At 37.8% G+C, this 26,504-nt stretch overlaps 1 protein-coding gene across 1 annotated transcript; it reads right to left on the reverse strand.

The window, feature by feature from the left end:
• Positions 1 to 3,453: 3,453 nt before the first annotated feature.
• LOC124170300 lies at positions 3,454 to 6,390 on the reverse strand. The gene has a single exon (XM_046549048.1). It carries the CDS (start codon positions 6,388 to 6,390, stop codon positions 3,454 to 3,456), a length of 2,937 nt encoding a protein of 978 aa, XP_046405004.1.
• Positions 6,391 to 26,504: the final 20,114 nt, after the last annotated feature.

Here is a 26,504-nt window from a genome sequence, read left to right on the forward strand (position 1 = left end):
AGGGACTTTAACGAGTCGATTGGGCGCTTGAATTCATCAAGCGGGTAATTAGGGGGGTGGGAACATAGTTGTGTCACATGTTTCCGAGTCATGTGCCCATAAGTGGTTTAGAAAGCGAAAAAAAAATCATTATATCGGTGAATGGATGGAATAGACGGAGAGTAGGCACTTTCGCCCTCAACAATAGTTAGCAATGTCTTCTCAGTAGCCACGAAAATATTTAACGTCGTGGTTAAAAAAAGTTAAAACGGAAAGTTGGGAAAATAAATAGACTTTTACTAATTATTTTTATGATCGGCATGAATTTGTCTCGAATATTGACGTGTTCGGATTTAAATGACGAAATATATCCCTCAATGTTGTCACGGTGTTATAATGATGAAAGGTGTAAATCAAACTACGAATACGTTACGATCAATATCTAAATACGATTAATAAACTTGAATTGAAAAAAGAACATCGTATATCGTTAACCATGCTATAATATAAGAAGTCCGTATTTTAAAATTAATTAACTAAACACTTTAGGTTTTACTGCTATAAAAATAAGCTTGCCCGCCATAACCAATCCATCTCTTACAACGTAAACAATTACTCGGAGAATGCGAATAAAATGCTGTGTAATATCATGCATAATATCATGCTGCATCAATACAAATTTTATGCTATATATATTGCCTACAAAACAAAGTGGATAAAGGGAAATGACTTTCAAAAATGACATAATAAAATAAAGTGCAATTATAAAAGTTATATGTGGAAATAACTGCCAAAAGTAGAAGACTTAGTATTTTAAGTATTTAAAATATAGGCATGAGTATGCTATTTACTTATTTAAAGCATGAAGGGATGGAGTTATTAAATTAAAAATACCCTTTTTATCTTAAAAGACGCCAAGGTATTTCCACCAAATCAACAATAAATTGAAGACGTGGCGAACATCATGCAGTTGCGAAGCAATGGATTAACGTTTTCGTCTTAGAAGACGGTAGCTTTAAGTATGGTTAATAGGCAAGGAAGTCAGATGCCAAATTTTTAACTTATGACAATATTTCAGGTGGCATAATTATGTACTCCATGTATTCGAGGTATTCCATGAAATTAATGGAAAGGCTAAAAGTTAAAATTAGGAAATTTCATATAAAGTAGCCGATGGCCTAATGCGTGGTTTTCCATGCTGACCCGAGAGGTACCACGGATACAGCTCGTTGGAACCCCGTTTCCAGCATTCGAACAAATGAATTGGAATGCCGATGGCCGGTCCATCGCATCCATATGTGCGAATCTCCTCAGTTTAACCAACTGGCGGGATCCCCAAACATGGACGCCCTACTGTCACCATAACTCATAAAACGCCCGAACTGGGCCGCACTACCGAGCCCATTAAAAAAACGATGCAAAACAAATGGAAAGGGAGGCTAAGTGACGCCTCAAAGTCATAATATTATTCTGTGTCCCTGTAAAATAAAAGCTGAAAGGGAAGCCATGGATATGAAAATGTACTCCCACGTACTGTCTTTAGCAGCCCGTGCAGGGAGTATAAATGTCATGCAATATGCTTTTAAAGAAGCACTCAATGTAATGCTATGAAGTAAAATAACATTCCACACTAAAATTAGAAGAAAATAATATTTATGTATTTTATAGTTTTTAATTGGAATTTTGTTTTTAAATGCATTAAGTAATAATTAAAAGCATCATCAGACTGAAATTCCTCTGATGTAATGCAAAACTCTTAGGTATATCAAGTAGCCACTAAAACACTATACATGATTTCATGCAGAAACACGCATACATTACATAGGACAACATACTCTCAAACCGTGTATAATACATGCACATCAAATACTTACTTAAAAGCTATTGAATGACACGCAGACGATCAGGAAAAGTTACTACACTGCGATATAAACAAACTGATTATAAATAGAATGAGATAAATCCACATGCAAAACTAAAAAATAGAAAAATATTTAGAATTTTTTAAAATTTTATGTTTTTTTTTGTTTTTTTTTATTGAAACTACTACTACATCTACTCACTACTTGCGAAATAAATTTATCCTGCCTTAGGGGAACAGGAAAAGTTCCTTCTCTACGTTCTAAAGAAATTGCTTATAAATACAATCAGATTAATAAGAATGCTAAACTAATGATTACAAAAATATTTTGGATTTTTGAAAATTTTATGTTTTTTTTTTGTTTTTTGTGATTTTATAAATTGAAACTACAACTACGTCTACTAACTACTTGCGATTTAAACCTTATCCAGCTTTTCAATGTCCCTACTCTACAATCTTCTTGGAGACAAACTCATTCGAGCGAGGTTAAGGTCTCCCTTAAATCTCCACGCATGATCATTGAAGGCATTTGATGATTAATCGCATTATAATAATACTAATTACTCGCGGAAGCCATTCCCTTTGGCATTTCCATGTCCCTACTCTAAAAATCTTCTTGGAGACCCACTCATTCGGGCGAGGCTAGGGTCTCCCTAACCACTTCGACACTTTATCATGGAAGCCATGGGAGGCGTTACCGCATTAAAGCATCACCTCTCCGGCCTTCACATGTCCCTACTCTATAATCTTCTTGGTGACCAACTCATTCGAGCGAGGATAAGGTCACCCTAGCACTTAAAATCGTAATCATGGAAGGCATTATCGCATACCCAGCTAGACGCAGCACGTAAGAATACATCTTCGTGACGATGAATCCGAAATTGGCCATCTTCTTTACTCTTTTATCAATTCTTCTATCACGATGTTTGCGGTATGAGGGCACTCGTCCAATATTCTTTCTTCTGGGACCAGCACTCTAATATCTGCAGCTCTTCGTACCCTTCCCAAGGCTACATACAGTTGGCCGTGGGAGAAAACATCACTCCTCAGATCTAAGCCTACCTTATCCAAGGTTTGACCCTGTGCTTTATTTATCGTCATGCCGTACGCGACCTTCAAGGGAAATTGTCTCCAGATCATTTCCATCCCGGTGTTGGAGACTTGAAACTTGAAGCATATCCTTGGTATCAGCACTGTGTCGGGTCTACCAGGTATTCTACCCTCCACGAATCTTCTCGATATTTTCTCCACGAATAATTTGGTCCCATTTACCAATCCATCGGTGAAGCTAATATTTCTAATTAAAATGGCCATACATCCGATTTTCAATTCTAGAATGTGGTCCGGGACTCCTGTACGTGACACGTTATTCAACACATCCGTGTGAATGTGCACGTTATCTTCAGCCCCCGCGCATGGAGTACTGTCTGCGCTGCATAAGCGCACTCCCTCGTTCGGCAACATTCTCAATACTGCAGTATTTATCTCTGCAATGTTCAGGTTAGTCCCGGATAGAATTGCTCTCCTGACACATTGCTCCGGATTGAACAGCACATCACGTGGGTACACGAAATTCATAAGGTCTTCCAGTGATGTGGCGTTAGTAATCATCCTCAGCGGTATGGGACGATAAATTGCGATGGGAATCGATGGGACCTTGTTCTCGCCAACTGCCAGTACGAATTCTGTATAGTCCTGGTCCTCTCTTGAGCGGAGAATCGTTCGAAGCCGTTTCTTGATGATGCTGGGCCAAAGTGGAGAAGACGCGATGCCTCAATTATGTCGCCCTTCGAACCATCGGGGATGATTGGTGGAATCTGCCTAAAGTCTCCGGCTAGTACCATCACCTTTCCCCCGAATGCCTGTCTATTCTGACATATGTCTCTTAAACTGCGATCTAGGATCTCAACCGTGACTTTGTGGGCCATGGGAGCCTCATCCCAAATAATCAAAGAGGCCCTCCTAATGAGCTCTGCTCTTTGACTCCCGCCGGTTATACCGCAAGTCGCATGAGGGTCGTCTGTCTCCAATGGCAACTGAAACATGGAGTGCGCCGTTATTCCACCCAGATGATTTAGCGCGGCTATACCCGTGGACGCTGTACATAACACAACAGCGCCTTCGGAACGTAATCTGGCCGTTATGTAGTTCAAAACTACGGTTTTACCTGTACCGCTGGGCCCATCGATGAAAAACACTTTGTTCGCATCTTCTCCTGTGACGGCATTGATGATAGCATCCGACACACTCAATTGCTCTTCCGTTAGTTTATGTCTCCATTCTTCGGCCGACCTGGCGGCGTCTTCGGAATTCCATCGCGTGACTTCCCTTCCCAACTCCGTGGAGACATCTTCGACTTCCGGGAGACCCAAATCCCGCAGGCATCTTCCATGAGGACGAAGCATGTGGTCGATGTCGCATAAGGCACGGTGATGCGCAATCCTGGCATTGTCTTCATTGCCCATATAGTCTTCACTGAGGCAATCTTTGAATTTGTCCCAGAGAATGGCTGCCGGAGCTCCAAACATAATAACGGCGAAAAACAATTGGCGGAGGCCTCGTCCCGTCTTGAAAGCCGACGCCTCTTGAAGGGCGTGATCGAACTCCGACTGCTCGTCGAGTAGCCCTCTGGCCATCGCTGCTTCTTGGAATGTGGCGTGAATGACTCCATCTACCGTGCGTAGATCCTCGTAACTCCTGCCGGGGAATTTCACCAGCAACATCCTGAGGAAAAATAACTCTCCCAGTGTGGGCGACAACCACCGAAGTCGTGCAACGCAATTCCCACGCTGGCGCTTCTTCAAGAAATGCCTTCCATCTGCAAATGGTTCATTTCCTCTATTCTCTGTGGTTTCGACGATGAATTGCTCGTAAAATTCTAAATACGTCAAGGGTGTCAACTCCGGGGTGTTTGGTCTGTTGAAATACAGCCAAAGGTTGGACTTCGACCTTTGCAGCGCTTCTATTTCCTGTCCTAGTTGGAATATCACGTTGTCCTCGTGTTCGAGGTGGATAGGCAGATTGATGACCGTGGACTCCCGGCAACTGATGTCATATTCTAAAATTCTCCATAAAGCCTCGCATGCGCTTATGTATCGCAAGTTTGCGTAGTTTTCCACCTCGTCCCGGCGTTGCTCTTCCACGATTGCTACTCGCGCGCGGTCGGAACCCTTAATAATGTATTTGAAAAGATATTTGATCACCCTTTGACTCGTCGAGACTTCCAAATTGCAGTGGCATTCCAACATTAGTAGAACTGCAGGGTTGTAGGGGACGATCCATTTATCCGTGATTACACGATTTCTTCTTATCCTGACGGACTCCTCGCACGGTCTACGGTAGAGTATGAAACCCCTGCGGTCCGCGTTCGTGACGTCGTTTTCCGCCCTTGGGAAACGCTTCGAGCATTTTCCGGTGTCTTTGTCCATGCACGGCGCATTCGGATGCTCAATGCCACAGGGACCGTGAATCATGTGTTGCAGGACCAGCTCTCTCAGTCTGCCGTTGGCCTCTTCCCTCGATGGAATGGTGGCCCTGACAAATGAATCTATGTCTACTGACTGCGTAGGTCCTCCTCCAGCGACCCTGAAAGCGATATGAGCATGTGGGAGGCCGCGCTTTTGAAATTCAATTACATATAGGATGTAAATGAGTTCGCCAAAAAGTATCCCACTCCTAATTGCAATCAGCAGTTTCCTCAATTTTTCGTGGAATACTCGCACGCACAAATCCGGTCTGTCCGAGTGTTTCTCGCCCGGGTTGAGGCCTGACTTTATTTCCTGCCAAGACGGATTGCAGGTGACCGTGAGGAAGAAACTCGGGTTACCCTTCCTGGTGACGATTGCCATACCGTCCATATATCTGAGCTGCAAATAACGGGGACTGTTGGTGTAGGATGAAGGCAGGTATATCTTCCCTGGCACTGTGCCTCCTTCGGCAACAATGGTTTCGTCCAGTTCTCGTCTTGATGCAATCTTGAGAGCATTATGCTGATTGCGCTTGATAAACTGGAGTCTCTCTTCCTCTGCGCGACACCACATATCCACGAAATATTCTTGGGCGAGGCGCCGCAAAAATGTGAACCTTGGATTCGAAAGTAAAAGGCGTCTGTAATATTTGACCTGTGTATATTTCCTCCCCTCCCTATCTCTCAACTCGGGGTGCCAACCGGAAGTGGCATGCGGGAAGATGAGGGGGTATTGTAGCGCCTCGTAGGTCTCGCTGAGGTAGTTGACTTGATGTGGTCTCGCTGCTCCTTTCTTCCAAATGACCACTTGCCGGGGATTGTAATCCACGCTTGTCCTGATGATGCCGGCAATCTCGTTCACTGCAGGTGCGTCTCCAAGGACCGGTCCATCGACCCTACGTGAGGTCCTTTGGAAGACCAACTGAGCCGAATCGGAGACATGGTTTTGAAGATTACGGAGGTCTCTAATGAGACGGTTGACTTCCGTCAGGTATGCCAATACTTCTGACGTCACTTCTTCACTTAACTGCAGTCCTCTGGCTAACCTCAGCCGTTCCTGTGGAAACTCGATGTATAAAGCCATATTGTTCTGCTCACCCCTCCAACTCAAATCAAATACCCGGTGGTATATCCTACCCTGTATTTTTACGAAAGAAAGATCACCTACCGCTGGGTTTTGAAAACCACCGCTAACCCCCAATGCGGAAAATGCAAATAAGTTATTGAATGACCGCGCGTTCCCTAAAAAAGAATTATTTCTGTAAAAAGGTGCTTCCAAGGGCGGTATTTCATTCACAACGTTTAAACCCCCACCGCAGCACCACTTTTTCCGACCCTTCTCCTCCTCGAAAAGGCGAGCAGAGCAAAAACGGCAACGGTATACATTTTCTGACATTAATGAATTTACCTTAAGTCGAAGAGGAGGAATATGTTGCAAGGCATCCCCTGGAAAATTGCCCAAGCATAACTCACGTGTGAGAGCAGGACCGTCGTAACCTGTAATGTATTTCCTAATGCAGTTGTTCAAGTCTCTGTGATAGCGGAGTGCTGCTTCTCGGTGCACCTGTGGATTCTCCTCAACATATCGCTCTACGGCCTGTCTGTTAATTTCTGGGTGAGCTTGAGAATATCTGTCTACCGCTGCTCGATGTTCTTCCGGGTGAGCCACTTGATATCGTTGAGAGTGTTCCACATTAGTTTCTGGGTGGGTCTCTTTGTATCTCTGTTCGGCCTGGCGATGAGGTTCAGGGTTTTTGGACGCGTATTTTTTCGCGGCAATGTTGTGTTGCTCAGCTCGAGTAAGGGAAGATTTTTTTGGGCGCCCACGCTTACCTTTGCACGGTCTTCCTCGCTTCTTAGGAAGAATAACTACGGGATTGAAGTAACAAAATGTGTAATCGAAAGCCTAAGTTTTCTGCAAACTTTAAATTATTAGAATGTAAGTGATATATACAATAATTATGGAGGATATGCATTACGTTAAAAGAAATGGAAGTTATGAATAATTTAGAATCACTTCCATTTAGCAGAATATGATTTTCATGGATATATAAGCATTTGAAAAATTGTTGGTCATGTGATTGGCTGAAAATAATTTACCTGGGGTTGTGATTTCTGACTCGTCCGATGAGGTATTGTCTGAGGTATGACCTACGGAAGACTCATAGTTGGTAAACGGCCTAATACCTTTAACAGAAATAAATGACAGAAATGAAAATCAGTCAGCATTGAAAAATAGGGTAATGGCGGAACACGCAATACAAACTTCACAAAGACCCGGATTAGATGAAAAAAGTTTCCTTACGGCCACTAAATACCAAAATTGGATGACACCTGAAATCACTCATTTTTGACACCATTTTCATAACATTTTAAATCAAAACAACATACAACACTGTTCAGCAGGAGATAGAGCCAGGAACAGGATAACGTTTGAACGTGCGAAAATTTTAAATTAAAAACCGGAGAGATGGCAATATGGAATCCGAAATATCGAGACACCAATATATAACCAAAACACGTAAGTTATTTTCCTTAACACTCATTACAGTATTACTATTGTTAAACATCATCGTATTTGTTACAGGATAGATGGCGCCTCCAACGCAAATCAACGTTAGACAGTAGCCGAATCAGTTGCGCAAGTTATTTTTACAGCCATTGTGCGAAATAATTTTAAGTCCAACATATAATAATCCTTGTCACGCGATAGATGGCGCACAAAAGGAAAACAGCGCTATATGAATCCCGCCACCACTCAATCAAATTTTTGAAGTGAACATAATCGACACAAATTTAAATTCAGAACGGGAGAGACGGCGTTAACAACGCGGAATATCAACACACAAATCTATCAAGAGACACGTATGATATAATCATTAACATTATGTATATTATTGCTATTGTAATATATTATCGAAATACTTCAGGATAGTTGGCGCCACGAACATAAGTATATCCTAAACAGTAGCCATAAACACTTGAGTAAGTTATTTTCAGAATCATTATCCATAATAATTTTAAGTCCAGTATATAATCATCCTTGTTACCCGATAGATGGCAGCACAAAAGGAAAGCAGCGATATATGAATCCTGCCACCACGTAATGAAATATTTGTAGTGAACATTTTCCGCTCGAATTTAAAAATGAAAACCGTAGAGATGGCAATAGGAACGCGGAAAATCAAGATAAAAATGTGTCACCAAAGAACAAAGTTATTTTCATTAAGATTCTACATAGTATTGAAATTTTAACACATGATCGTATTTGTTACGGGATAGATGGCGCCACGAATACAAACCAAACCTAGACAGTTGGCACAATCAGTTTAGTAAGTTATTTTTATAATCATTATCCATAATAATTTTAAGTCCAACATATAATCATCCTTGTCACGCGATAGATGGCAGCACAAAAGGAAAGCAGCGTTATATGAATCCCGCCACCACTCAATAAAATTTTTGAAGTGAACATTATCGACACAAATTTAAATTCAGAACGGGAGAGATGGCGTTAACAACGCGGAATATCAACACACAAATCTATCAAGAGACACGTAAGCTATTATCATTAATATTATGCATATATATCCTAAACAATAGCCATAAACACTTGAGTAAGTTATTTTCAGAATCATTATCCATAATAATTTTAAGTCCAGTATATAATCATCCTTGTTACCCGATAGATGGCAGCACAAAAGGAAAGCAGCGATATATGAATCCTGCCACCACGTAATGAAATATTTGTAGTGAACATTTTCCGCTCGAATTTAAAAATGAAAACCGTAGAGATGGCAATAGGAACGCGGAAAATCAAGATAAAAATGTGTCACCAAAGAACAAAGTTATTTTCATTAAGATTCTACATAGTATTGAAATTTTAACACATGATCGTATTTGTCACGGGATAGATGGCGACACGAATACAAACCAATCCTAGACAGTTGGCACAATCAGTTTAGTAAGTTATTTTTATAATCATTATCCATAATAATTTTTAGTCTTGTATATAATCATCCTTGTCACGCGATATGTGGCATCATAGAGGAAAGCGTCGTTATATGTATCCCGCCACCACTCAATAAAATTTTTTTTTAACATCTCCTCACTAATTTAAATTGAATGTCGGTGTATATATAATAGAGCGCGAAATATCGAGACACAAATATATCACCAAAACACAAAGTTATTTTCATTGTCATTCTACATAGAATTGCTATTGTAAAACATAATCGTATTTGTTTTGGGATAGATGTCGCCATGTACCAAATCAATATTAGTCAGTAACCACAATTAGGTGCGCAATTATTTTCATAATCACCATCTATAGTAATTTTAATTCCAAAAGATCATCATCGCTCCAAAGCGATAGATGGCAGTACAAAAGAAAAGCAGCGTTAGATGAATCCAGCCATCACCAAATACAATTTTTGAATTAAAAATATTCCGCGCAAAGTTAATATAAAAACCATATTCGTCGGTTTTGAGCTGGACCTGATACCAGGAAAGCACGGCAACGTATATGAGTGCGACACCCGGACGTGCAATTTTTTTCACAAATATTAACCATGAAAATTTTTTATTGAAAATCATTTTCATTGCAGTGAACGGCATTGATTGATGTCAACGCCCAACTATTTTGTTTACTACCCTTCGACTATGGGAAAGAAAATCCGATGACATTACAGAAATATATTCTCAGTTAATCAACTCCCCATTCCAAACCTCGCGACCATACAGAATAACCCAATCTCTCGTAAATTAAAAATATCACGTATTCACGGGTGTTGAATTCGCGATTAGCATCACTTACTACAATGTCTTTCAACTGCCGACGTATCACGTAATAATATTGAATTACTTATAACTCATCAACGCCAAACGCCATTACTTCCGCTACTTGCATTGTAAAAACACCTTTAATGTCATTGTTCGATTAAAAACACCGTGAACATAGGTGAAAGTTTTTTTTAAATGATCAACAATATTATTAATTCATGTAACTACGCTACTTATTCACACCTAATATACTTCAAGGCGTAATTCTTTCGCAAGTAGTACTTTGATACCGGAATACTCGTAATAACTGCGCATTTAAAATTAATCACATAAAAATTCAGAATATCATGAAAAGCCACTGAAGGTAGTTTATCTTATATCGTACTACTGGCATACGCATATAAATTGCCGATATTAATGCATAGAAATGTATTTAGTAGCGACCATCAATTTGTAAAATATCCGTTCCCAATAACCACCGATACAAATACACACATGAATACGTCACACTCGCGTTCCCGCACACAAAAGACATTAAGAACAATTTTTACGTACGTAGATGGATAAAAATCTTACCGGATGGTCCGGGCTGAGGAGAAGACATGGTGAGTTGTCCAGATGGTCGTAGAACTCAAATATCGATGATGGAATATCACCAAGCAATATTATATTAGTGAAATAACAGGTGCGAAATTTATAATAGCCTCTCACGAAGATCGCAGAGCAAATAGTCACAGCAATGTTACTCTTGACTGCGAAGATGAAAGTGCGACGTCAGTACCTACAGAGAAGCTCAGCTAAACAACTCCCCCTCCACGACCGCGATTGATCACTATTACAATGTAATCGCTCGCTAATTTTACACTTCTGCCTACCAAGCACAGGCTATTGATATCGAGAGCGGCACCATTCGCTACAATGTGTTTAAACTGGAGTCGGAGTTCGAATTAAAATTTAATTTAGCGACTTCTACATTATTTCCAATTCCACCGCATCATTAACGCCTATGTATATACAATGTATTCGAAGGAGATTCAGCTATGGTGACATCACAATTTGAAGCACGTCCATCTATTGTGATCAACCAGGCAGTTATAAAAATCCCATTTTTCAAAGATCCTAAAAATCACATTACTTTTCATCCAACGAAAATAAATACGTTTTGAAATATGAAACACGGATATACAAAAGATGGATTCAGTCTCTCTTTCTGCGGTCGTTTCTTTCGATGAAATAAATTTCATCGAAGGAAGTGAAATCAAACTCCTAGATTTGTCCACAGGAACAAAGGCATTACCGATTCTCAACAATTGCTTGGAGATCTGTTTACAAACACGGTAGTGAAGTATCAACTCCAGCTGAGCTTAGAATGAGCTTTAATTAAATATTTTAAATGTAATTTCCATATTTTGAATACAATAAGTAAATAAAATGTTATATTGTTACGAAGATCAGTTATTAAATTGGTGGAAGGAAAATAAATAATTTAATTTATAGTTTTGACTGAGTGTTCGGTCGCTCACGAACGACCCGTTCAAACAGAACGATTCGCGGAGCGAAGCGAAAGACACATGAATCATTTAGCAAGAAAAGTGGATCACAATTATCAATCATACGGGCACTGTAGAGAATTACTAAGTGGATACCGTGATTGATCGCAGTCAGTCAGAAGTGCAAATGATAATCTTAGGGATCAAAGGAAAATATTTGACATATGCGTTATAAAGACAAACTAAATTTCAATGGGTCCTTGGTGTGTGAATGAATTTGAAGCATCCCAGCACATAGAATGTTTAAACCTACTTGGATGATAATAACGTCTTGAAGTGCGACTGCAATGAAGTGAAATGCATACTCAATGGGGAACAGCTTTGATATAACGTTAGAGCATAGGATGGAAAATTTTCAGCTCATATGATGAGGATACTAATAAAAACTACTGGAGAATATTCAAAACCACTGTGTATTAACCATAGAGTTGGCCTTTTCATAGTTTCTTTTAATAAGTTTCGAATTTTTTTACCTTTACCTGTCTTTCTATTTAACGTTCCAAAGTTTAAGATACTAATAGTTAACTGCGGGAAAAGTAAAAAGTAAGTGGTATTGCAATTGCCATTCGTTACTTAACATTCTATCATTTCTTTAACATAAGTGAAACAAATATATTACCAAACCCAAAGTTATTATCATTATCATTGTACATAGTATTTCTATTATAAAAATAAACGTATTTGTAACGGGAAAGATGGCGCCAGGACCGCAAATCAACATTAAACAGTAGTCAAAATCAGTTGAGCAAATTATTTTCATTATCATTATCCATAATAATTTTTAATCCAAAATATATCGTCACCGTTACGAAATAGGTGGCAGCCCAAAAAAGCAGCGTTACATGAATTCCGCCTTCAATGGAAAAAGTTTTGTAGTGATTATTTTCGGAACAAATTCAAATTCGAAACTGGAAAGATGGTAGTACTGACGCGGAACGTCGACACACAAATATAACACCAAAACACGTCAGTTTTTTTATTATCGTTCTACGCAGTATTGCTACTGTAACACATGATCGTATTTGTTACGGGATAGTATGCGGCACGAATAAAAATTAATCCTAGACAGTATACACAATTACTTACGGAAGTTAGTTTCTGAATCATTATCCACAATAATTTTAACACCTATATATATAATCATCAGTGTTGCGCGAGAGATGGTAACCCAAATGGAAAGCCTCGTAACATTAATCCCGCAACGACTCAGAAAATTTTTGTATTGAACATTTTCCTCACAAATTTGAAATGGATACCGGAGAGATGGTAATAGGAACGCGAAATATCGAGACAAATATATCACTAAAACACAGAGCTATTTTCATTAACTTTCTAAATAGTATTGCTATCGTACAACATATTCGTGTTTGTTACGGGATAGATTTCGCCATGAACCAAATCAACATTAGTCAGTAGCCACTATCCGGTGCACATTTATTTTCATAATCACTATCTATACTCATTTTTATTCCAAAATATGATCATCACTGCAACGCGATAGATGGCAGCACAAAAGAAAATCAGCGTTAGATGAATCCCGCCATCACGTAATAATTTTTTTGAATTAATAACTTTCCGCACAAAATGAATTTCATAACCACATTCTTCGGTGCTAAGATGGTGCTGATACCAGGAACGCATGGCAACGTATATGAGTGCAACACGCGGACATGCAATTTTTTTCACAAATATTAACCATGAATATTGTTAATTCAAAAGCATTTTAATTGCAGTGAACAGTATTTTGTGAAGTCAACGCTCAACAATTTTGATTACAAACCTTCGACCATGAAAAATAATTTGCGATAACGTTACAAAAATATATTCTCAGTTAATCAACTCCCTATTTCAAACCCCGCGACCATACAGAATAATGCAATCTCTCAGAAATTAAAAATGTCACTTATTCACGGGTGTTGAATTCGCGATTGGCATCACTTACTACTATGTCTTTCAACTGACGACGTAACACGTAATAAAATGAATTACCGGTTTCTGCATCATTTCCAATACTAATAACTCATCAACGCCAAACACCATTACTTCCGCTACTTCCGATGTAAAAACGCCTTTAATGAGATTGTTCCATAAAAACACCGTGAACATGGGTGAAAGTTTTTTTAAATGATAAACAGCATTATTAATTCATGTAACTACACTACTTATTCACACCTAATATACTTCAAGGCGTAATACTTTCGCCAGTAGTACTTTGATACCGGAATACTGGTAGTAACTGCGCATTTAAAATTAATCACATAACAATTCAGAATACCATGAAAAGCCACTGAAGGTAGTTTATCTTATATCGTACTACTGGTATACGCATATAAATTGCCGATATTAATGCATAGAAATGTATTTAGTAGCGACCATCAATTTGTAAAATATCCGTTCCCAATAACCACCGATACAAATACACACATGAATACGTCACACTCGCGTTCCCGCACACAAAAGACATTAAGAACAATTTTTACGTACGTAGATGGATAAAAATCTTACCGGATGGTCCGGGCTGAGGAGAAGACATGGTGAGTCGTCCAGATGGTCGTAGAACTCAAATATCGATGATGGAATATCACCAAGCAATATTATATTAGTGAAATAACAGGTGCGAAATTTATAATAGCCTCTCACGAATATCGCAGAGCAAATAGTCACAGCAATGTTACTCTTGACTGCGAAGATGAAAGTGCGACGTCAGTACCTACAGAGAAGCTCAGCTAAACAACTCCCCCTCCACGACCGCGATTGATCACTATTACAATGTATTCGCTTGCTAATTTAAAAACTTCTGCCTACCAAGCAGAGGATACTGATATCGAGAGCGGCATCATTCTCTACAATGTGTTTAAACTGGAGTCGGAGTGCGAATTAAAATTTAATTTAGCGACTTCTACATTATTTCCAATTCCACCGCATCATTAACGCCTATGTTTATACAATGTATTCGAAGGAGATTCAGCTATGGTGACATCACAATTTGAAGCACGTCCATCTATTGTGATCAACCAGGCAGTTATAAAAATCCCATTTTTCAAAGATCCTAAAAATCACATTACTTTTCATCCAACAAAAATAAATACGTTTTGAAATATGAAACACGGATGTACAAAAGATGGATTCCGTCTCTCTTTCTGCGGTCTATGCGACCCATCCACCTATAAATGACGAAGGTTATGAATGCAAGGACAATCGCCTAGTTATTGAATACATATTAGCAAGAAATAAGTGATCTTACCGTTCATAAAACTCCACCCACACTCGACCGTCCCTAAGAAAAGGCGTCACGACGCGTCGTTACGTAGACAACATGAAAACCGTCTAGCCGTCGTTCTAGGCCGTCCAAATTTCTCGCTCAATCACCATTTGTGATTTTTGTGGTGATCAATCATATTCGGGAACACTTTGTTGATGAGCTCACCTCCTGATGAAATAAATTTTATCGAAGGAAGTGAAATCAAACTCCTAGATTCGTCCACAGGAACACGGACATTACCGATTCTCAACAATTGCTTGGAGATCTGTTTACAAACACGGTAGTGAAGTGTTAACTCGAGCTGAGCTTAGAATTAGCTCTAATTAAATATTTTAAATATAATTTCAATATTTTGAATATATTAAGTAAATAAAATGTTATATTGTTACGAAGTTCAGTTATTAAATTGGTGGAAGCAAAATAAATAATTTAATATATAGTTTTGACTGAGTGCTCGGTCGCTCACGAACGACCCGTTCAAACAGAACGATTCGCGGAGCGAAACAAAAGACACATGAAAATCAAGATACTAATAGTAAACTGCGGGAAAAATAATAAGTAAGTGGTATTGCGAATTCCATCTGTTACTTAACATTCTATCATTTCTTTCACACGTGATTTGAGTATTTTATTCCTTCTCGCTGTTTAATCACTGAATAATGTCGTCTATTAATTGGTGGAAAGGAGATCGTTTGAACAAAATGACTGACATACTCAAGCGCGTAGGCGTACCCAGCGGGGGCAGGAAGGGGCAAATTAAAATAGAAATATTTTTCCAAACAAATAATTTTAAAAACTAATAAAGTACTGTTATAATATTTTGAAATTGGCGCACACTGTGTTGTAGTTGAAATCATGTATTACCATGAAATACTGTGATTTTATGCGGGAGAATTCACACGCTCGATGGTGGTAGAACAGCTGTGATCTCATAGTAGATTTAAGTTAGCTAATGTCACTTTTTTCTGTTGGACTCGTAACTAATTTAGTGCACCGTCGAAATTTTCAAGCAAAATAGGAGACTCAAATAAAAATGTTTGAGCATAGCCCCATTTAATTTTATGGAAAATATCTGCGTATATAAAAGGAGAACTATGGTTGCCATGGCGTTTTAAAGGTAATTAAAAATATATATTACGAATTTGGTACTACCACTAAAATGTGGGACATGTACGGCCAATAGCAAAGGAGAAAATTAGACCTATCGATATAAATTCATATCGATATATCTTCATTAGGAAACATTACACATCTGAATAATTTATGTGTATGTATAGTTCATTCCTTTCCTAACATACTTTTAAAAATTTTATCCCCGTAACTATATAAGTAGGTCTGAAAAAGGGCTCCATGGAATGCACATTTTCATCGACAATAACTTTGCCTGTAATCAATCGATCACTTTGATTTAACTTTTGTCTGATTGAGCACATAAGGATTAGTATTGTTTATGACTTTCATATTCAAAATTTGATCAACAAAAAAGTTATTAGCGATTGAAGCGTATCCAAGGAGATTGGTATCGATATAACTCGCACGTGAATCGATCGAGCGGAATGGCAATCATTGCAAATGTTGACTATTTTAATGATGCTATTACCCTGAAAATTTCATTCATCTAGCTGAAATGGTTGCTAAGATATTCAAGATTGTATGCTCCACAAAAAATGGCGACAATGATTTTTCGCTTGCAGGACATTTTTCGGAATTTAATTATGAATAACCCAAGAGGGATACGGAGAAAGTAAGCTAAAACGTAGGGTTCGAAGAACCCTTAACGGTTTTTCTAGAAGATTCCAAATTTTCATATGGCACATGTCTCAACGCCGAAATCCAAGATTGAAAATTCGACCACCTCTACAATGGAAAGTCGAAATCGTTTATTCCTCGGAATTGTTTCGACATATGAAAATTCCGAGATAGCCAAAAAATCAACCAAAAAATCTAGTATCTTGCGTTTCAAGGAATTTGTCCTGCGATGATTGCAAGTTGGTCAAAAAAATTCTTTACGTAGTGCCATAAGAAAAGCATGGGGCACTTTCAAAAAATCATAAAAAATACTAAATATTAATTCATCGCATTGACAACCACACCAAAAAATCAACCAAAAAATCTAGTTTATGTCAAGGGAATGTTATGTTCCTCACATATTTAAAAATACATAATAAAAGTGAAAAAGGTTTTAGTCCCATAAGGCTCCCATGTTAATTCAAGTCGATTTATCTCGAAAAGTTATCGATTTTTTAGAGATTTCAGATTTTTCCTCCCGATGAATATTTTTTTACTTTTACGTCCAATAAGCCAAATATCCACACCTATCACAGTTTGGGCTACTAATTTGTGTCAATCACCCAATCAGTGAATCAAATACTAGCTATATAGGGACTTCAACGAGTCGATTGGGCGCTTGAATTCATCAAGCGGGTAATTAGGGGGGGTGGGAACATATTTGTGTCACATGTTTCCGAGTCATGTGCCCATAAGTGGTTCAAAAAGCGAAAGAAACACTCAAAATATCGTTTTGAATGATTGAAATATGCGGGCAATACGCTCATTCACTGTCAACAATACTTAAGACATTCCTAGTAACCACGGTGATAAATGCTTCGGGAAACCGTTTAGATGTGAATTATTTACTCAATGTAAAAAATATATATAGTGTACGATAGATGAACATGTGAAATGTAGCCAATTTTTCATATTTTAGCCCTTACCCTAGGATTGTATCTCCTCCATTTTTGATTTTTAACGTTTGAATACAGCAGACTTAATGAAATTGAATACATCATTATTAGAAAATAAACGAACAGAGACTAATGAAATGATTAACCGAATAAATATGTCTCGAATAATGAAGTAATGTTTGGATTTCACTGACGACGTATGTCTTTCAATGTTGTCACTCGTGTCACACTCGCGTTCCCGCACACAAAAGACATTAAGAACAATTTTTACGTACGTAGATGGATAAAAATCTTACCGGATGGTCCGGGCTGAGGAGAAGACATGGTGAGTCGTCCAGATGGTCGTAGAACTCAAATATCGATGATGGAATATCACCAAGCAATATTATATTAGTGAAATAACAGGTGCGAAATTTATAATAGCCTCTCACGAAGATCGCAGAGCAAATAGTCACAGCAATGTTACTCTTGACTGCGAAGATGAAAGTGCGACGTCAGTACCTACAGAGAAGCTCAGCTAAACAACTCCCCCTCCACGACCGCGATTGATCACTATTACAATGTATTCGCTTGCTAATTTAAAAACTTCTGCCTACCAAGCAGAGGATACTGATATCGAGAGCGGCATCATTCTCTACAATGTGTTTAAACTGGAGTCGGAGTGCGAATTAAAATTTAGTTTAGCGACTTCTACATTATTTCCAATTCCACCGCATCATTAACGCCTATGTTTATACAATGTATTCGAAGGAGATTCAGCTATGGTGACATCACAATTTGAAGCACGTCCATCTATTGTGATCAACCAGGCAGTTATAAAAATCCCATTTTTCAAAGATCCTAAAAATCACATTACTTTTCATCCAACAAAAATAAATACGTTTTGAAATATGAAACACGGATATACAAAAGATGGATTCCGTCTCTCTTTCTGCGGTCTATGCGACCCATCCACCTATAAATGACGAAGGTTATGAATGCAAGGACAATCGCCTAGTTATTGAATACATATTAGCAAGAAATAAGTGATCTTACCGTTCATAAAACTCCACCCACACTCGACCGTCCCTAAGAAAAGGCGTCACGACGCGTCGTTACGTAGACAACATGAAAACCGTCTAGCCGTCGTTCTAGGCCGTCCAAATTTCTCGCTCAATCACCATTTGTGATTTTTGTGGTGATCAATCATATTCGGGAACACTTTGTTGATGAGCTCACCTCCTGATGAAATAAATTTTATCGAAGGAAGTGAAATCAAACTCCTAGATTCGTCCACAGGAACACGGACATTACCGATTCTCAACAATTGCTTGGAGATCTGTTTACAAACACGGTAGTGAAGTGTTAACTCGAGCTGAGCTTAGAATTAGCTCTAATTAAATATTTTAAATATAATTTCAATATTTTGAATATATTAAGTAAATAAAATGTTATATTGTTACGAAGTTCAGTTATTAAATTGGTGGAAGCAAAATAAATAATTTAATATATAGTTTTGACTGAGTGCTCGGTCGCTCACGAACGACCCGTTCAAACAGAACGATTCGCGGAGCGAAACAAAAGACACATGAAAATCAAGATACTAATAGTAAACTGCGGGAAAAATAATAAGTAAGTGGTATTGCGAATTCCATCTGTTACTTAACATTCTATCATTTCTTTCACACGTGATTTGAGTATTTTATTCCTTCTCGCTGTTTAATCACTGAATAATGTCGTCTATTAATTGGTGGAAAGGAGATCGTTTGAACAAAATGACTGACATACTCAAGCGCGTAGGCGTACCCAGCGGGGGCAGGAAGGGGCAAATTAAAATAGAAATATTTTTCCAAACAAATAATTTTAAAAACTAATAAAGTACTGTTATAATATTTTGAAATTGGCGCACACTGTGTTGTAGTTGAAATCATGTATTACCATGAAATACTGTGATTTTATGCGGGAGAATTCACACGCTCGATGGTGGTAGAACAGCTGTGATCTCATAGTAGATTTAAGTTAGCTAATGTCACTTTTTTCTGTTGGACTCGTAACTAATTTAGTGCACCGTCGAAATTTTCAAGCAAAATAGGAGACTCAAATAAAAATGTTTGAGCATAGCCCCATTTAATTTTATGGAAAATATCTGCGTATATAAAAGGAGAACTATGGTTGCCATGGCGTTTTAAAGGTAATTAAAAATATATATTACGAATTTGGTACTACCACTAAAATGTGGGACATGTACGGCCAATAGCAAAGGAGAAAATTAGACCTATCGATATAAATTCATATCGATATATCTTCATTAGGAAACATTACACATCTGAATAATTTATGTGTATGTATAGTTCATTCCTTTCCTAACATACTTTTAAAAATTTTATCCCCGTAACTATGTAAGTAGGTCTGAAAAAGGGCTCCATGGAATGCACATTTTCATCGACAATAACTTTGCCTGTAATCAATCGATCACTTTGATTTAACTTTTGTCTGATTGAGCACATAAGGATTAGTATTGTTTATGACTTTCATATTCAAAATTTGATCAACAAAAAAGTTATTAGCGATTGAAGCGTATCCAAGGAGATTGGTATCGATATAACTCGCACGTGAATCGATCGAGCGGAATGGCAATCATTGCAAATGTTGACTATTTTAATGATGCTATTACCCTGAAAATTTCATTCATCTAGCTGAAATGGTTGCTAAGATATTCAAGATTGTATGCTCCACAAAAAAATGGCGACAATGATTTTTCGCTTGCAGGACATTTTTCGGAATTTAATTATGAATAACCCAAGAGGGATACGGAGAAAGTAAGCTAAAACGTAGGGTTCGAAGAACCCTTAACGGTTTTTCTAGAATATTCCAAATTTTCATATGGCACATGTCTCAACGCCGAAATCCAAGATTGAAAATTCGACCACCTCTACAATGGAAAGTCGAAATCGTTTATTCCTCGGAATTGTTTCGACATATGAAAATTCCGAGATAGCCAAAAAATCAACCAAAAAATCTAGTATCTTGCGTTTCAAGGAATTTGTCCTGCGATGATTGCAAGTTGGTCAAAAAAATTCTTTACGTAGTGCCATAAGAAAAGCATGGGGCACTTTCAAAAAATCATAAAAAATACTAAATATTAATTCATAGCAATGACGACCACACCAAAAAATCAACCAAAAAATCTAGTTTATGTCAAGGGAATGTTATGTTCCTCACATATTTAAAAATACATAATAAAAGTGAAAAAGGTTTTAGTCCCATAAGGCTCCCATGTTAATTCAAGTCGATTTATCTCGAAAAGTTATCGATTTTTTAGAGATTTCAGATTTTTCCTCCCGATGAATATTTTTTTACTTTTACGTCCAATAAGCCAAATATCCACACCTATCACAGTTTGGGCTACTAATTTGTGTCAATCACCCAATCAGTGAATCAAATACTAGCTATATAGGGACTTCAACGAGTCGATTGGGCGCTTGAATTCATCAAGCGGGTAATTAGGGGGGGTGGGAACATATTTGTGTCACATGTTTCCGAGTCATGTGCCCATAAGTGGTTCAAAAAGCGAAAGAAACACTCAAAATATCGTTTTGAATGATTGAAATATGCGGGCAATACGCTCATTCACTGTCAACAATACTTAAGACATTCCTAGTAACCACGGTGATAAATGCTTCGGGAAACCGTTTAGATGTGAATTATTTACTCAATGTAAAAAATATATATAGTGTACGATAGATGAACATGTGAAATGTAGCCAATTTTTCATATTTTAGCCCTTACCCTAGGATTGTATCTCCTCCATTTTTGATTTTTAACGTTTGAATACAGCAGACTTAATGAAATTGAATACATCATTATTAGAAAATAAACGAACAGAGACTAATGAAATGATTAACCGAATAAATATGTCTCGAATAATGAAGTAATGTTTGGATTTCACTGACGACGTATGTCTTTCAATGTTGTCACTCGTGTCACACTCGCGTTCCCGCACACAAAAGACATTAAGAACAATTTTTACGTACGTAGATGGATAAAAATCTTACCGGATGGTCCGGGCTGAGGAGAAGACATGGTGAGTCGTCCAGATGGTCGTAGAACTCAAATATCGATGATGGAATATCACCAAGCAATATTATATTAGTGAAATAACAGGTGCGAAATTTATAATAGCCTCTCACGAAGATCGCAGAGCAAATAGTCACAGCAATGTTACTCTTGACTGCGAAGATGAAAGTGCGACGTCAGTACCTACAGAGAAGCTCAGCTAAACAACTCCCCCTCCACGACCGCGATTGATCACTATTACAATGTATTCGCTTGCTAATTTAAAAACTTCTGCCTACCAAGCAGAGGATACTGATATCGAGAGCGGCATCATTCTCTACAATGTGTTTAAACTGGAGTCGGAGTGCGAATTAAAATTTAATTTAGCGACTTCTACATTATTTCCAATTCCACCGCTTCATTAACGCCTATGTTTATACAATGTATTCGAAGGAGATTCAGCTATGGTGACATCACAATTTGAAGCACGTCCATCTATTGTGATCAACCAGGCAGTTATAAAAATCCCATTTTTCAAAGATCCTAAAAATCACATTACTTTTCATCCAACAAAAATAAATACGTTTTGAAATATGAAACACGGATATACAAAAGATGGATTCCGTCTCTCTTTCTGCGGTCTATGCGACCCATCCACCTATAAATGACGAAGGTTATGAATGCAAGGACAATCGCCTAGTTATTGAATACATATTAGCAAGAAATAAGTGATCTTACCGTTCATAAAACTCCACCCACACTCGACCGTCCCTAAGAAAAGGCGTCACGACGCGTCGTTACGTAGACAACATGAAAACCGTCTAGCCGTCGTTCTAGGCCGTCCAAATTTCTCGCTCAATCACCATTTGTGATTTTTGTGGTGATCAATCATATTCGGGAACACTTTGTTGATGAGCTCACCTCCTGATGAAATAAATTTTATCGAAGGAAGTGAAATCAAACTCCTAGATTCGTCCACAGGAACACGGACATTACCGATTCTCAACAATTGCTTGGAGATCTGTTTACAAACACGGTAGTGAAGTGTTAACTCGAGCTGAGCTTAGAATTAGCTCTAATTAAATATTTTAAATATAATTTCAATATTTTGAATATATTAAGTAAATAAAATGTTATATTGTTACGAAGTTCAGTTATTAAATTGGTGGAAGCAAAATAAATAATTTAATATATAGTTTTGACTGAGTGCTCGGTCGCTCACGAACGACCCGTTCAAACAGAACGATTCGCGGAGCGAAACAAAAGACACATGAAAATCAAGATACTAATAGTAAACTGCGGGAAAAATAATAAGTAAGTGGTATTGCGAATTCCATCTGTTACTTAACATTCTATCATTTCTTTCACACGTGATTTGAGTATTTTATTCCTTCTCGCTGTTTAATCACTGAATAATGTCGTCTATTAATTGGTGGAAAGGAGATCGTTTGAACAAAATGACTGACATACTCAAGCGCGTAGGCGTACCCAGCGGGGGCAGGAAGGGGCAAATTAAAATAGAAATATTTTTCCAAACAAATAATTTTAAAAACTAATAAAGTACTGTTATAATATTTTGAAATTGGCGCACACTGTGTTGTAGTTGAAATCATGTATTACCATGAAATACTGTGATTTTATGCGGGAGAATTCACACGCTCGATGGTGGTAGAACAGCTGTGATCTCATAGTAGATTTAAGTTAGCTAATGTCACTTTTTTCTGTTGGACTCGTAACTAATTTAGTGCACCGTCGAAATTTTCAAGCAAAATAGGAGACTCAAATAAAAATGTTTGAGCATAGCCCCATTTAATTTTATGGAAAATATCTGCGTATATAAAAGGAGAACTATGGTTGCCATGGCGTTTTAAAGGTAATTAAAAATATATATTACGAATTTGGTACTACCACTAAAATGTGGGACATGTACGGCCAATAGCAAAGGAGAAAATTAGACCTATCGATATAAATTCATATCGATATATCTTCATTAGGAAACATTACACATCTGAATAATTTATGTGTATGTATAGTTCATTCCTTTCCTAACATACTTTTAAAAATTTTATCCCCGTAACTATGTAAGTAGGTCTGAAAAAGGGCTCCATGGAATGCACATTTTCATCGACAATAACTTTGCCTGTAATCAATCGATCACTTTGATTTAACTTTTGTCTGATTGAGCACATAAGGATTAGTATTGTTTATGACTTTCATATTCAAAATTTGATCAACAAAAAAGTTATTAGCGATTGAAGCGTATCCAAGGAGATTGGTATCGATATAACTCGCACGTGAATCGATCGAGCGGAATGGCAATCATTGCAAATGTTGACTATTTTAATGATGCTATTACCCTGAAAATTTCATTCATCTAGCTGAAATGGTTGCTAAGATATTCAAGATTGTATGCTCCACAAAAAAATGGCGACAATGATTTTTCGCTTGCAGGACATTTTTCGGAATTTAATTATGAATAACCCAAGAGGGATACGGAGAAAGTAAGCTAAAACGTAGGGTTCGAAGAACCCTTAACGGTTTTTCTAGAAGATTCCAAATTTTCATATGGCACATGTCTCAACGCCGAAATCCAAGATTGAAAATTCGACCACCTCTACAATGGAAAGTCGAAATCGTTTATTCCTCGGAATTGTTTCGACATATGAAAATTCCGAGATAGCCAAAAAATCAACCAAAAAATCTAGTATCTTGCGTTTCAAGGAATTTGTCCTGCGATGATTGCAAGTTGGTCAAAAAAATTCTTTACGTAGTGCCATAAGAAAAGCATGGGGCACTTTCAAAAAATCATAAAAAATACTAAATATTAATTCATCGCATTGACAACCACACCAAAAAATCAACCAAAAAATCTAGTTTATGTCAAGGGAATGTTATGTTCCTCACATATTTAAAAATACATAATAAAAGTGAAAAAGGTTTTAGTCCCATAAGGCTCCCATGTTAATTCAAGTCGATTTATCTCGAAAAGTTATCGATTTTTTAGAGATTTCAGATTTTTCCTCCCGATGAATATTTTTTTACTTTTACGTCCAATAAGCCAAATATCCACACCTATCACAGTTTGGGCTACTAATTTGTGTCAATCACCCAATCAGTGAATCAAATACTAGCTATATAGGGACTTCAACGAGTCGATTGGGCGCTTGAATTCATCAAGCGGGTAATTAGGGGGGGTGGGAACATATTTGTGTCACATGTTTCCGAGTCATGTGCCCATAAGTGGTTCAAAAAGCGAAAGAAACACTCAAAATATCGTTTTGAATGATTGAAATATGCGGGCAATACGCTCATTCACTGTCAACAATACTTAAGACATTCCTAGTAACCACGGTGATAAATGCTTCGGGAAACCGTTTAGATGTGAATTATTTACTCAATGTAAAAAATATATATAGTGTACGATAGATGAACATGTGAAATGTAGCCAATTTTTCATATTTTAGCCCTTACCCTAGGATTGTATCTCCTCCATTTTTGATTTTTAACGTTTGAATACAGCAGACTTAATGAAATTGAATACATCATTATTAGAAAATAAACGAACAGAGACTAATGAAATGATTAACCGAATAAATATGTCTCGAATAATGAAGTAATGTTTGGATTTCACTGACGACGTATGTCTTTCAATGTTGTCACTCGTGTCACACTCGCGTTCCCGCACACAAAAGACATTAAGAACAATTTTTACGTACGTAGATGGATAAAAATCTTACCGGATGGTCCGGGCTGAGGAGAAGACATGGTGAGTCGTCCAGATGGTCGTAGAACTCAAATATCGATGATGGAATATCACCAAGCAATATTATATTAGTGAAATAACAGGTGCGAAATTTATAATAGCCTCTCACGAAGATCGCAGAGCAAATAGTCACAGCAATGTTACTCTTGACTGCGAAGATGAAAGTGCGACGTCAGTACCTACAGAGAAGCTCAGCTAAACAACTCCCCCTCCACGACCGCGATTGATCACTATTACAATGTATTCGCTTGCTAATTTAAAAACTTCTGCCTACCAAGCAGAGGATACTGATATCGAGAGCGGCATCATTCTCTACAATGTGTTTAAACTGGAGTCGGAGTGCGAATTAAAATTTAGTTTAGCGACTTCTACATTATTTCCAATTCCACCGCATCATTAACGCCTATGTTTATACAATGTATTCGAAGGAGATTCAGCTATGGTGACATCACAATTTGAAGCACGTCCATCTATTGTGATCAACCAGGCAGTTATAAAAATCCCATTTTTCAAAGATCCTAAAAATCACATTACTTTTCATCCAACAAAAATAAATACGTTTTGAAATATGAAACACGGATATACAAAAGATGGATTCCGTCTCTCTTTCTGCGGTCTATGCGACCCATCCACCTATAAATGACGAAGGTTATGAATGCAAGGACAATCGCCTAGTTATTGAATACATATTAGCAAGAAATAAGTGATCTTACCGTTCATAAAACTCCACCCACACTCGACCGTCCCTAAGAAAAGGCGTCACGACGCGTCGTTACGTAGACAACATGAAAACCGTCTAGCCGTCGTTCTAGGCCGTCCAAATTTCTCGCTCAATCACCATTTGTGATTTTTGTGGTGATCAATCATATTCGGGAACACTTTGTTGATGAGCTCACCTCCTGATGAAATAAATTTTATCGAAGGAAGTGAAATCAAACTCCTAGATTCGTCCACAGGAACACGGACATTACCGATTCTCAACAATTGCTTGGAGATCTGTTTACAAACACGGTAGTGAAGTGTTAACTCGAGCTGAGCTTAGAATTAGCTCTAATTAAATATTTTAAATATAATTTCAATATTTTGAATATATTAAGTAAATAAAATGTTATATTGTTACGA

This window comes from Ischnura elegans, chromosome 1, assembly GCF_921293095.1.
Source record: "Ischnura elegans chromosome 1, ioIscEleg1.1, whole genome shotgun sequence".
Taxonomy (NCBI): Eukaryota; Metazoa; Arthropoda; class Insecta; order Odonata; family Coenagrionidae; genus Ischnura; species Ischnura elegans.

Excerpts from the sequence above, each read along its gene's own strand:
- LOC124170300 (XM_046549048.1), bottom strand. The coding sequence starts at position 6,390 with ATGGCTTTATACATCGAGTTTCCACAGGAACGGCTGAGGTTAGCCAGA.